General features: G+C 36.7%; 1 protein-coding gene across 1 annotated transcript in view; it reads left to right on the forward strand.

The window, feature by feature from the left end:
* Positions 1–14,261, forward strand: part of LOC126100331 (SID1 transmembrane family member 1-like) — a 147,293-nt gene extending 133,032 nt beyond the window's left edge. The window contains exon 16 of the mRNA XM_049910944.1: positions 12,904–14,261. Coding sequence (XP_049766901.1) covers positions 12,904–12,966 — 63 coding nt within the window. The 3' untranslated portion in view covers positions 12,967–14,261. The remainder of the gene's footprint in view (positions 1–12,903) is intronic.
* Positions 14,262–14,604: the final 343 nt, after the last annotated feature.

Genomic DNA, 14,604 nt, shown 5'->3' on the forward strand with positions numbered 1-14,604 from the left:
TAAACAGACCAGTAGTGTTCAATGAGGCCCATCTGTAGAGACTTTACTCATAAAAATTGCTTTGTCAAGATATTAACCTTTTTGCTGCTTCAGACCTGCTCTCTGCGTTTCGTGCTGAGGGCTACTCGTGTAAATGCTGCCCACCAAATGCTGCTGCCTGTGCTGAGAGATGTGTTCTGGCTGATATGAAATTCTTATTATCTGATTTTTTGAAATCTACTAGGTGAAAAAATTTGTTTTTTTACATAGCTTGCAGTCTGATATATTCACTCGATAAAGATCTGAATTTCTTTTCATTATTCATCATACTTACTGCCCTTCATCAAATTAAGTAAAGGGTGTCAAGCAATTTTAAAGAGTTTGCAGATGTCGAAACGTGTTGCGTAAACTTTGCTTATAATTGATTTTAGCTCATACATTGTAGGAGATGTAATGCAGATAAGATAAAGAAATTTTATTTAAAATTAAGAGCAGAATGACATCTCATTTTGTTCTCAAGTTATTGGGTTTTGTACCAAGGGAAAATCGTGCGCAACACTCCCATTCCTGTCCTTGCACATCGTGAATCATATGATCGTAACAACTGTTATATCTCGCAAATGACGGCCTGCAATGAGACACATACATTGTGTGATAAGTACTCAAAACGTTTTTATTCACCAAGGTACAGAAGTAACTCGTCTGCAACAGTGAGAGGTCGGTGGTTCAGGAAGCATACAGATGTCCCTAAGGAAACGTGAGCGACACATGTATACGCATCCTCAGCATCTGGGAAATGTCATAGCAGGATGTATATACATGTCCACAGCAACAAAAGGGTTAATTTTTTAAATTCACTGTAGACATAAAATGTTCAACATGAAATATTTTAAAAACAGAACTCTGTATTGAGGGCGGGTTTTCACTCATGTGCTTATCTTAATTTTGTCCTTGTAAGCATGTTAGTGGCTTCTTTGTAAGTAGTTGGGTTCATGTTTGGATTTAGTATTATTTGCTATTTTATTGTGGACCCTCAATCAAGCCATGGTTGTCACCTCTCCATGTTTCATTCCAACTGCCAGAAGCCTGGGTTTTCCCAACCATGTGGCCAGAACATGTGCTTACCTGACCAGCAGTCTAAAATTCTCATACTCGCAGTGTCCACCATCACTGTGGCTGAAATTGTGTCACTGTGTGTTGATGACACCCCAAGTCTCATGTGGTCCAGCTCGGCCACCACTCCGGCTTGGTCACACCTGCTCTTACTGTCACAACAGGATGCACAGACATGACCGCATCTGGTTTAAAGTTTATCATCACAATTATCACAATGTACCATCTCAACACAAAGTATCAAATGACCACATTTTTTACTGCAAGATGACTGAATTAACTGTTGTAGGTTTCTTAATTTCAAAACATTGTAATAATTGTGAACACTGAAGACAAGCTATGAGACTATAAGATACAAAATAATTGTAGTTTTTAACCAAATAGTTTGTGAACGATTGCTTGGTGAAGATTATGAATCTGACATGTTATAGTGGTGCAACAGAACATGCAAAAAATCATTGTATCTTAGCACCAATTCCTCTCACCTCACCTCCAATCCCATCCTTGTGGCCTGGTCCCCTCCCAACCCCTGCAAGGCTTATATCCACAGAACAGGCAACAGAGAGAACACTTGGAGCCTGAGAAACAACTGTCATTGGCTGTCGCCCAGCCCATACCACGCGATTCAATGAAACATCAATCACAAAGTCATTTTAACTGGACTGAGACTAGATGTTATTCTTGTGCAGTCAAGGAGTCTTTTAGTAGTGTCATTAATCTCATGTTTCACTTGCAGAGCCCAATAAGATTGGAAGAGCCATTTTGTGTCATCTGCAAACAACACAGGAAATTTATCTTGGAGGCTAAAGAGAAGGTCATTGATATAGAGTAGGAAGGGGAGAGGGTCCATTGTTAAGCCTTGTGGACACGACAGTTTACCAGGAATTGTCAGAATTATTACTATTACTAAACAATGGAATCACCTAGTAGGGATATCAACAATGTAGGAAAAAACAGATGGCTACATACCATAAAGAAGACATGTCATTCTTTCCCTATGTTTTTCTCTTCTTTCTTCAGCCCATATTGCACCTGCCTGTTTCTTTGTTTTCTCCTGGAAGCCCTTGAAACCTTTTACTTTTGCTCTGAGCTTTTCTCTTTCTCCTATATCACCCTGCATTATTTCCATTTCCCTCAAGTCTGCTTTAACTTCTTTTATCCCTGTCACTGATGTTTTGGAGTTTCTGTCAAAGAAGTTAAAATTTTTTTGTCATCCTGTTTTCATCTAGTCTTTTTAATTATCCATAGAATGCAGATTTTTCTCTTCCTTGTTGTAACTGATATTTGCTCTATTTTTTCATAAACTTCTTAGTTTCCATTTTCCATTCTCACATTTTGGTCTCAAGATTTTCCTGATTATTTTCCTTTCCTTCTTTTCTGTTTCACATGATTGCTTGGCTGTATTTAATGAAAGGCATTCAGATGCATAAAGGCATTCTGGTTTAATGACAGTATTGAAATGCCGAAGTTTTGCATTTATGGAGATAGAGATCTTGTTATACAGGGTTTTTGTTAGTTGAAAAGCCACCCCCTTTTTGTTTGCCCCTGCTAGGTAGGCTTCTTTGTCTAAAGTTTTTGATTGTATTATTTGACCTAGATATTTAAATTTTGTAGCCTTTTTTATTCTGCAGTAATCAGCTTCCATATATTTCAGTGCCTCCCTCGCATCTGTCATATACTCTGTTTTCTCAAAAGATACATGTAGGCCTTATTTTGAAGCTGTTTCTTGTAGGAAATTTATCTGCATTGTTGCATGTAGATTCAGCAAAGATGGCAAGATCATCTGCAAAAGCCAGACAATCAGAACTCAGATTATCCCCTTTTTCCCCAATTGTGATTCTTCTTCTTCTTCTTCTTCTTCTTCTTCTTCTCCTTCTCCTTCTTCTTCTGTTATTTTCCTCCATTCCCTGATTACCTTTTCTAGCACACAATTTAACAGCAGTGGGGACAGTCCATGTCCCTGCCTAACGCCAATTTTGATCACAAAAACCTTACAGGTTTCACGTAAATAGTAAATTTAGCATTTCGTATTTGTTAGTGTATTTTTTATGATTACCACTGATTTGTTGACAGATCCAAACTCCTTTAAGCTGTTAAATAATGTTTTCCTGTCAATTGAATTGTATGTTTTCTTGAAGTCTGTAAATGTTATATAAATGCTTTTGGATCTCATTCTTCTATACCTTATTATGAATTCCAGATTTAAAATTTGTTCCACAAGGGATCCTCCTTTTCTAAACCCTCCTTGGTACTCTCCTAATTGCTGATCCAGTTGGCTATCCAGCCTATTTAGTAATAAGTTAGAAAGAATTTCGTAAGTTGCTGGAAGGAGGGATTTTCTTCTATAATGTGGTCAGTTTTATCTCCTTTTTGTGGATTGGGTGAATTAATGCTGTTTTCTGATCTTCTGGTATAACTTCTGTTTCCCAGATTTTTTGAAAGGCTCCATGGAGCTTTCCAGCTGTTCCCACACCTGTTATTTTTCTAAGTTTGTGTAAGGGTATCCTGGACTTTGTTCTGGAGAGTTTTCTCTTGGTTCCTCACAATTTTACAGTTTGTTGAAATAGCTTGCTAATATTTCTCAGTTTTCTTGGTGCTTAGAGTTAATTTTCTATCTTCATTCTTGATGTGCAAGGTAGGTGGTCGGTACATTTAGAGGCTTTGTTTAAAAGTTTTATAGGAGTTCCTACTATTGTTCTTTTGAAAATCGTCTACAGTTAGTAATAGCTGGTTTCTTTCATACTTCCTTTTGACGGGTCCTATTGTTTTTGATGCTGAGACTTTTGTTGTTTAATGCTGATAAAGTCTTCACTTCTTTTTGTGAAGTACCATTTCTGCCATGCTTGTTCTCTAAATAGTAATGTTTCTTCACACTGTTCATTCCACCTTTTTGTGTCTTTTGTGTGGTGCTGTTTCAAAGGCTGTTTTGGCTTATTTTTGTTTTAATCTCTTCCCAGTCTTCTGAGTATATTTAATTGTTCCTGAAATTCATGTTTTTTTCACTTTCAAAGTTTCTGTATCTATTTTGTGAATCCTGTGTCCTTGTCTTGGAGTCCTTGTTTGTAGAATAAATTTGATTTTTATTGTGGTTAGATAGTGATCTGTTTCAATTTTTGCACCCTTTTTAACATGTACATTCAGGATTTCTTTTTTATTGTTAAAAGATATAGCTATGTGGTCAATCTGAAATTCTTCTAGGCTTGTATTAGGTGAATTCCAAGTTTTCTTTCTCCTCAGCAGTTTATTATTATTACTTCTTTTCTTTCTCAGACGTTATGTCTGGTTAAAAATGGAAAGTGACATGGACCTTGATCAAGCGTGACTTCCTTTTAACTGTACAGTATATGTTACATTGCATTTAGGAACTTTTGGGTAATTGAACATGTATCAATAATTACAGATTTCTGTAGTTGTATATATACGTTTGGATGTAGCTGTATTACGTTGATGTACTGGTGGATATTGTGTGGTATGACTCCTGTAGTTGATAGTATAATTGGTATAATGTCAACTTTATCCTGATGCCACATGTCCTTGACTTCCTCAGCCAACTGGATGTATTTTTCAATTTTTTCTCCTGTTATCTTCTGTATATTTGTTGTATTGGGTATGGATATTCAATTAGTTGTGTTAATTTCTTTTTTTTATGGGTGAGTATGATGTCAGGTTTGTTATGTGGTGTTGTTTTATCTGTTATAATGGTTCTGTTCCAGTATAATTTGTATTCATCATTCTCCAGTACATTTTGTGGTGCATACTTGTATGTGGTAACATGTTGTTTTATTAGTTTATGTTGTATGGCAAGTTGTTGATGTATTGTTTTTGCTACATTGTCATCTCTTCTGGGGTATTCTGTATTTGCTAGTATTGTACATCCACTTGTGATGTGATCTACTGTTTCTATTTGTTGTTTGCAAAGTCTGCATTTATCTGTTGTGGTATTGGGATCTTTAATAATATGCTTGCTGTAATATCTGGTGTTTATTGTTTGGTCCTGTATTGCAATCATGAATCCTTCCATCTCACTGTATATATTGCCTTTTCTTAGCCATGTGTTGGATGCATCTTGATCGATGTGTGGCTGTGTTAGATGATACAGGTGCTTGCCATGTAGTGTTTTCTTTTTCCAATTTACTTTCTTCGTATCTGCTGATGTTATGTGATCTAAAGGGTTGTAGAAGTGGTTATGAAATTGCAATGGTGTATCCGATGTATTTATATGAGTGATTGCTTTGTGTATTTGGCTAGTTTCTGCTCGTTCTAGAAAGAATTTTCTTAAATTGTCTACCTGTCCATAATGTAGGTTTTTAATGTTGATAAATCCCCTTCCTCCTTCCTTTCTGCTTAATGTGAATCTTTCTGTTGCTGAATGTATGTGATGTATTCTATATTTGTGGCATTGTGATCGTGTAAGTGTATTGAGTGCTTCTAGGTCTGTGTTACTCCATTTCACTACTCCAAATGAATAGGTCAATATTGGTATAGCATAAGTATTTGTAGCTTTTGTATTGTTTCTTGCTGTCAATTCTGTTTTCAGTATTTTTGTTAGTCTTTGTCTATATTTTTCTTTTAGTTCTTCTTTAATATTTGTATTATCTATTCCTATTTTTTGTCTGTATCCTAGATATTTATAGGCATCTGTTTTTTCCATCGCTTCTATGCAGCCACTGTGGTTATCCAATATGTAATCTTCGTGTTTAGTGTGTTTTCCCTTGACTTATTATTATTATTATTATTGTTATTGTTATTATTTTAGATTCAACACTTATGTTTTCAATAATATGCTTTTGGTTGTTGAGATAAGATTTAAACCACAAATTTGCTGTACCTCTAATGCCATAGGATTCTAACTTCTGAAGCAACAGTGAGCAATTAATGAGATCACAAGACTTACTCAGATACTAAAAAGTTCTTCTTCTTCTTCTTCTTCTTCTTCTTCTTCCTCTTCCTCTTCCTCTTGGCTTCTAAGGGAATCAAGCTCCCGTGCCAATCTCAGATGTTGCCTCCAAATGTTTCTAAGTTAACAAAAAGTCCAGAGGAAAGCTCCTTTTGGTTGAAGACTTTAAGAATTCAGTCAGCAAAACTGAAAAGTGCATCTTTAACAGTCTCCAAACTTGTGTTTGGTCAGTGATTCAGTTTTACTGAGAAATGCTGTTATTTGAGTGTGTATGACTTTCTTAATTATGTTAAATATAACTGAGATTATGGAAATAGGATGATAATTGTTTATGTACTGGCTGACCTTTACCTTTGAGACCTTTAGTCCTTGTGGAGAACATCCTTTGCGTATTACGCAGGGTTATTACAACTCTCACAGAAAGATCTTGTATTAACTAATGAGTATGATGATTTTTTTGGCTCTTACAGTTTTCAATAGCTCTTGTTTAGTTACTGGGGACGGGAAAATTGACCTGTCTTCTGTGTCTGGGTCATTAGACACAGAAGGAGGCCGCTGCAATCGTGGCCGAAACGTTGGTTTTTCTCCAGCAGCAGTAGTTTTTTACATTATGACGCGTTACCATACCCAGAAAACTTTTGTGTCGACTGACTCTGGCCGCGGAAGCCTACGCAATTATATTGGAAAAACAAGTTTGTATGATTCTGCTGGTATAGTGGTTCTTCACACTAGATTTTCAGCTATCTTTGACAAATTCGAGTTAAATAGTTCTCTCATCTATTTTGCATATGAAATTTTTTGCTTCATCTAGTTGACAATACACTAGACTCTCGCTAATCCAGCCATTCCTGGTACACGTGGGTGCCGGATTAGTGGAAGTGCTGGATTATTGAGTGTCCGAAATTTATTTTATTGATTTATTTTGTTTTTTATTTATTTTGAAAACTTAGGGGATATAGTGTACTGTACTTTATTAAACCGAAGGATACAATTTTAAAACACAGATGATATACTTTATTAAATCCAAAAATACATTAATTTTCAAAGAAAACTTAGTCCTTGAATGCATACTGTACATAGTTATACAGTCATATCACTCTTTAAGAAACACGTCCCTAGTTTTTAACTGTCACAATTATGATACGCGATGGTGGCATTCTTTATCACGCTACTTCTTTACAAGCATTACATCAGTACTGCATGTATCTGCTCGTTGCGTAATGTACTCCAGGAAGACCTCAGCAGCTTCAGCACCAGCAGTGTGAGAAATCTTCATGCTCTCTCCTCCTGTGTCTTCTTCATCACTTTCATCATTACTTTCTTGCATGCTTTTGATTATTTCTTCATCTGTTAAAGTTTGGTCCGTATCACAGTTTTCCTCATTCAGCCACTTAGTAACATCTTCATCATCAATTTCTTCTCCTCCTGGGAAATTGTGGGACATGTCAGTGTACAAAATAATCGATAATTCCAAATTGACTGGCTCATCGCTGTCACTCAATATTGGATCCAACTCGACATCAATGGATGGCCACAATTTTCTCCAGCTCTTCATTATGGTAGCACTCTCCACTTTAGCCCATGCTTCGGCTGCTTGGAAAACAACATCATGTATGTTAATTGCTTTCCAGGCCTTCAGCATAGTCTCGATAGAGTCATTTTCACTTTCGTTCAGCAAGGAGATGAGAAGTGAATGTCGGTAATGTCGCTTAATTGATTCCAAAATTCGCTGGTCCATGGGCTGAATTAGGGCTGTCGCATTGGGTGGGAGAAAGAGTGCTTGTACATGTATACCATCAGACTTTAGAGAAACATCTGAAAGATAACTGGGAGCATTGTTCATTTTAAGGATAGCTTTCAGTGGAAGCTTTTTCTTCTTTAGCTCTTTTCTCACAGTTGGTACAGACGTTTCATGGAACCACCGAGAGAATATTTGTCTGTCCATCCACGCTTTCTTCTGAGTGCAATACTGCACAGGTAGAGTATTTATGTCAGTGTGTTGAAGCAGTGTGGATGTTGGGATTTTCCAATCACCTTAAGTGGTAGTTTACGACTCCCATTTGCATTACAACACCCCATTAACATTTTGCACTGTTTCTGTTGCTTGTAACCACAAGCTTCCTTCTCGTTCTTGCCAGCTAATGTTTTTGAAGGAAGTATGTTGTAAAAGAGTCTTAGCATTATACAAGGCATCAGTAGTTACATCTTCTTCCTCTGTTATCTTTCGTATTTTGCTAACAAACTCATCAGCATCCTCATCGTTAGCTGAGCGACTTTCCCCGGTGACTGTCAGCTACCAAATGCTTGCTGCAAACAAGTTACTACTGCCAAGTTGTTTGTTAAATGCAGCTGCTTTTCCCTTTATAATTGGACCACTGACTGGAACTCCTTTACTGTGTTGTTGTATGAACCATCCATAAACACCTACGTCCGGTTCTTCATTCCCACTCTTTTGCATAACATTCCATTAAAGTATTTACATAATTTGGATCACTCTTTTGCTTTCTATGTAAAGTTGTTTCTTGGTTGCACAAAAGTTTATTATTCCCTTGGTGATTCATCATTTGAATACATTGCATCTGCATAGCTTTTCTTTGTGTGTTTTGAGAGGAAAAGCAATGTTAAAATAATGACAGATTATCAACAAATATTTTTGTTTTCCTCTCAGTATAATCCTCTCTATAAATATTTTTGCAGGTCTCATGCTTCAGTTGGTATTTAATTAACATTAAACTGATGGTATCTTTGATACTTTTTTTGTCTTTGGTAATGAAGACTTTTGTATACTCATTTGTTTAAGTAAGAGGCCTTCATTGTCAGAAAGCCCATTAGGCGAGTTTTGTAAACAGAGTGCTTGGGTAAAGATAGTATTTGTGAGTAGGTCATCAATTCAACTGCAGTATGTTGCAGTTACTCTTGCGGGCAGCTTGACTAAGTTTGACATAGGGAATGTACTTCAGAGTTTATATTAAAATCACCACACAATATAACTGCATTGTTCATGTAGAGATTCATTATTTCCTCCAACTTATAATACTGACAAATTGCCATCTGGTATCCCGTACACGTAGATAAAGATTTTTGTTTTTTTGTTGACTAATCTTAAGAACACGATATTCAAAATCTTAAGAACACGATACTCAAAATCTTAAGAACACGATACTCAAAATGTTTCCTGACATTTAGGTCATTAGTTTTAATAGTCCACAGAATTGGCTACCTTCCCTATCCAATATCATGCACCCACCATGTCTTTTGGAAGTTTTACAACAAAGAGGTAAGAAATTAAGGAGATGGAACCTGGAGTAATGTGAGAGAACCAGAGGTGATTGAGGACCTTAAAAGAAGCAAGGTGCAACCATTGACTGAAGCAGTGAAAAAAATGCAGTAGAAGATGAAATGGTAGGTTTGAGAGGTGGTATAGTCAAGGCAGCATAGGCTCAAATAGTTAAAAATACAAGGCCTAGTAGAAATCCTTAATAACACAGAAGACATTGATTAACCGATGAAAGAAGACAATATAAAAATGAAGAAAATGAAGAGGCAAAAGGAAATAGAGGTGTCGAAAAATAAACTTGACAAAGGTGCAAAGTGGCTAAACTGGAATGGCTAGAGGACAGATGTAAGGTCATAGAAAAATGCATAACAAGGTAAAAAGTAGATTTCACATATAGGAAAATTAGAGAGACCTTTTGAGAGCAGAGAAGCAGCTGTAAGAGCATCAAGAGCTCAGATGACAATTTAGTTCTAAGCAAATAAGGGAAAGATGGAAGGAATATATAGAGGGGCTGTACTAGGGAAACAAACTTCAAGGCAGTTTTATAGAAGGTGAAGAGGAAGAAATCAAGATAAGATGGGAGACGTTATACTGTGAGAATAATTTGACAGCACTAAGACCTAAGTCAAAACAAGGCCCCGGTGTAGACAATATTCCTTCAGAATTATTGAGATCTTTGAGAGGGCCATCCATGACTAAACTATTCAACTTGGTATGCAAGATATGTGAGACAGGTGATATACCCTCAGGCTTCATCAATAATGATATAAGTCCAAAGAAAGCAGGTGCTGGCATATATGAAAACTACTGAACCACTATTTTAATAAGGCATGATTGCAAAACATTGACACAAATTATTTACAGAAGAATGGAAAATCTTGTAGAGGCTAGCCCCAGGAAAGATCAGGTTGGGTTCCACAGAGAGGTAGGAACAAGCAAAGCAATATTGACCATATGGCTTGTGTTAGAAGATAGGTTAAGGAAAGGGGAACCTATGTTTATAGCATTTGTTGATTTAGAGAGAGGTTTTGACAATGTTGGCTGGACCACACACTTCAAAATTTGGAAGGTATCAGGAGTAAAATGCTAAGTTATCAAACAATGGCAAATCCAGGACAGATTGGCACTCACCATATAGAGGAGATGTTGAGTTGCAGGTAGGCACAACAAAACGACAGCTAAATAAGTGAACTTTCAGCCAAAATGACTTTTTTTAAAGTAAACAAAACACACACACACACACACACACACACATATTCACCGTCATGCATGCACAACTCGTACTCATACTGGCCACTGTGGCCAGACTGTGAGCAACTGCGCACGATGGGAGAAGCGGTCTGGGTGCTGAGGCTAAGGAGCAGACTGGGTCAGGGAGGGGGAGAGGTAGCAATTTAGGTGTGGGGGACAGTAAAGTGCTGCTTGTGGGACCATACAGGGGTGTGTTGGGGACAGAGTAGAACAGCTAAGTGCAGTCGGGAGGTTAGACGGGATGCTGGGAGGAGGGAGAGTGGGGAAGGGACTGGAAAAGGAGATAAGTAAAGAGACTGTGGATGCATTGGTGGAATAGAAGGCTGTGTTATGCTGGAGCGGGAGCAGGGAAGGGGTTAGGTAGATGGAGGACAGCGACTTAATGAAGGTTGAGGCCAGGGAGTTTACAGGAGTTTAGGATATATTATAGGGAGAGTTCCCACAGATGGCAAAGGCAATGAAGCAGTCAGTGAAATATTGTTTACAACTTTTACAGAAACCAAGCTGCAGTTTTATGAGCTGAAGGACATAAAATGTAAGCAGTGATTGAGAAGGGAGTGAGAGATGGTTGTAGCCTATCCCCAGTGTTACCTATAAATTGAGCATGCAATAAAAGGAATCAAAGAAAAGTTTGGAGATGAAATTAAAGTTTAGTTTGGTGAGAACATTGTAGGACTGGGAAGGACAGTTGAACAGAATGGATACTGTCTTGAGAAGTGATTATAAAATGAACATCAACAAAAATAAAACATGGGTAATGAAATGTAGTGAATTTAAATGAGGTGATTCTGAGGGAATTAGATTAGGAAAAGAGACACTAAAAGATAGATGAGGTTTAATATTAGGGCAGCGGAATAATGGATGATGGCTGAAGGAGAGAGGATATAAAATGCAGACTGGTAATACCAAGAAAAGCATTTCTGAAAAAGAAAAATTTGCTAACATGAAATATAAATGTAAATCTTAGGAAATCTTCTCTGGAAGTATTTGTCTGGACAGTAGCCTTGTATGGAACTGAAACGTGGACAATAAACAGTTTAGACAAGAAGAGAATAGAAGCTTTTGAAATGTGATTCTATAAAAGAATGCTGAAGATTTGGTGGGTAGATCACATAACTAATGAGGAGGCACTGAATAGAATTGGGAATAAACTGAATTTGTGGCACAATCTGACTAGAAGGAGAAGGGATCGGTCGATAGGACACATTCTGAGACATCAAGGAATTGCAAATTTGGTAATGGAGGAAGTGTAGTGAACAAAAATTGTAGAGAGAGACTAAAGCTTGAACACGATAAGGTGGTTCAGATGGATGTAGGTTGCAGCAGTGAAGAGGCTTGCACAGGATAGACTTATGTGGAGAGTGGCATCTTATCAGTCTTTGGACTGAAGACAACAAAAACAATAACCCTAATAGTATAATTCAGTATTACAGTCTGTAATATGGGTTACTGCAAATTTGTCAGCTTTGAGCCAGTGTTCTGAAGTCATATTGCATCTACATTTTTTTTTTTTAATTCATTTAAACAGTAAAGCTGGTTTTCCAAGCACTCTTTTTTATTGGTTTACTTTGTGTAGAAAATACAGAGAGCTGTGTGGCTCATTACTTTAGAGCATGCAGGATCTGGAGTTGTTGAACATTTCTGTCACCAGTACTGCTTTGTGGAAACATGGGTGTCGCTGGTAGCTCTTGGCTGAATAGTTTATTGGGGATAATGACAGTGCAGTTTTGATCATTAATACTCTGCATGCTTGTGTGCTTCGCTGTGTTATTTACACAAAAAGATCTGCACAGCTTGAAGGCCAATGTAGCACTAAAATCTCAGCTTGCTGATTTTTCCTGAACATGAGATATAATAATATTGCTAAGGCCATCAAGGTAATATCTCTCTCTCTCGCTCTCTCTCTCTCTCTCTCTCTCTCTCTCTCTCTCTCTCTCTCTGTCTCTCTCTCTCTCTCTCTCTCTCTCTCTCTCTCGCTCTCTCTCTCTCTATCTGTGTGTGTATGTGTGTGTGTGTGTGTGTGTGTGTGTGTGTGTGTGTGTGTGTGTGTTTTAATCTACGATATTACCATTTTTTTATGTGTGATAAATATTTGAAATTTTCACTGCTTGGTTTACACAAAACTCATTTAAGTCATAACAATGTAATATATAATAATAATATGTTAGTATGTTTAAGTTTACTTAGACATAATTTCAGTTCAAAGAACACCATTTTTGTAGACGCCATTTGAACCACCCATTAGAACTAAAATGTAATAATCATGTAGTAATTTCATTTTATAGACTTGACTGTACATCTTAGTTTAGGCTCTAGGTTTCAAAACCCTGTATGCCTCCATACCTTTGTAAATGAGAATTTAATTGATTTTAGTTTCTCTTTGCAGGTTCTCCTCACATTGGATGATGATCTTATTGATGTACACAGAAGCAAAATTCCTGTTTTCTGAATGGTTATCAGATTGATGATCTTTTGAAATAAATGGAATTTTTGATTTGACTGTTGCTAGAGGATAATAGTCTGCAGTATATTGTGTTAGTGAATAAAGAGTGTGTGTGTGTGTGTGTGTGTGTGTTTACAGTTATATATCTGTGCCAGAACATATTTTTCTGCTGGACAAATCTCTGCATGTAAATCCTGTTTATGTGCAGTCGAGAAAAGTAGAAAAGCATGTTCCATTAGAAGCATATAAATTACCATTCCTAAAAATTATGTTTCGAAAACACTTTGGAATCCAGAAGTTAATTGAAATCAAAAATATATATTTATTGAATCAGAACTATATATTTATTGGGCCATGACATCTAACTAATGATGTTGCTTTACTTTTAAAAAGTTATCAATTCCTCAAATGCCTCTTGGTGTAAACATTGCTACAATAGCTTATGTGATGTTTATATCAACCTGAATTAGTGACACAAATAATTTTTTTCTTGTACTGTCTTCCAGTGCTTGGTTTTTATACTGCCACAAAATTTTAAAACAGCAGACTGCTGCACAAAGTAAGATTCATTCTTGGGTCTTGTTCTTCAGCATTCCTATTTTGGTGTAACTGCTTTGAGGCATTTAAAAATTCAAAGCCAAAATTCGGCATTCTTTCCATTTTCTTTCTTCTTAGAATGATTGAGAATGTAATTCAAACTGAATGTCTTTTTCTCAAAACTATGAGTCATTAATTTCTGTTCTCTTAAGCAAGTATTTCTCAGTTTATAATCGCATAAATTTGCACTCATTTTTCCCCTTCCTTTTGATAAATTTCTATGTATATACAGGGTATTTTCATGGTGATGGGGAGAATATTTAGGGATGATGAAAAAGCATAAAAATAGCAAAATACAATGAAGATTATCAGTCTGGAAACTGCCCAATCAAGAGTTATAAAACATATTAATTGCTGGTAGCCATTTTTAGATATACAGCCAAGACTGACTCAGCTTGATTAGGCTGAACGTATAAGATTGGTGTTTTGTTTTATGCTTTCAGATTTGAAAACCTTGACAGTTTGATAGTTTTTTGGGGGTTTAATTAAACAGAGCAAGGTCATCCTCAGTTTAATTATATATATGATGACTGTTCACTCGGACATGTCCTAAAGAACAGACACAACATGTGTAATTAATTAAGGTAACAATGGCAAATGATCCCTTCAGTGCACATGCACACCATGCACAAACTCATATAGGAATTGATGAAATACTGCAAGTAATGAGGATAATGGGCAAGAGACACTATATTCGTAGTTTGTGGATAAGTTGCACCAAATGGCAGCTCATCATTAATTCCTTTGTGTCTTGATTTATAATGGCTGTTGGATCTACTGTACTCATACACTGAGAATAGTTGGGAACTATTAAAGTGATACACACTTAGTAGGTTGCATCATATTTCACCTACGTACAGAATCAACAATTCTTATCAAAACACATATACATTCTTACAGTTCAAATCACTGTCTGGCCATCCAAATTTAGGCTTTTGATGGTGCCTGTAAATCATTTAAGGCAAGCTTGGAAGCAATTTCTTTGAAAAGGAAAATACTGACTTCTCTCTCCCTCCTTGTCTGTTTCCAGCTAATGTTCCAACTCTG

This window comes from Schistocerca cancellata, chromosome 9 (assembly GCF_023864275.1).
Source record: "Schistocerca cancellata isolate TAMUIC-IGC-003103 chromosome 9, iqSchCanc2.1, whole genome shotgun sequence".
NCBI classification, from domain to species: Eukaryota; Metazoa; Arthropoda; class Insecta; order Orthoptera; family Acrididae; genus Schistocerca; species Schistocerca cancellata.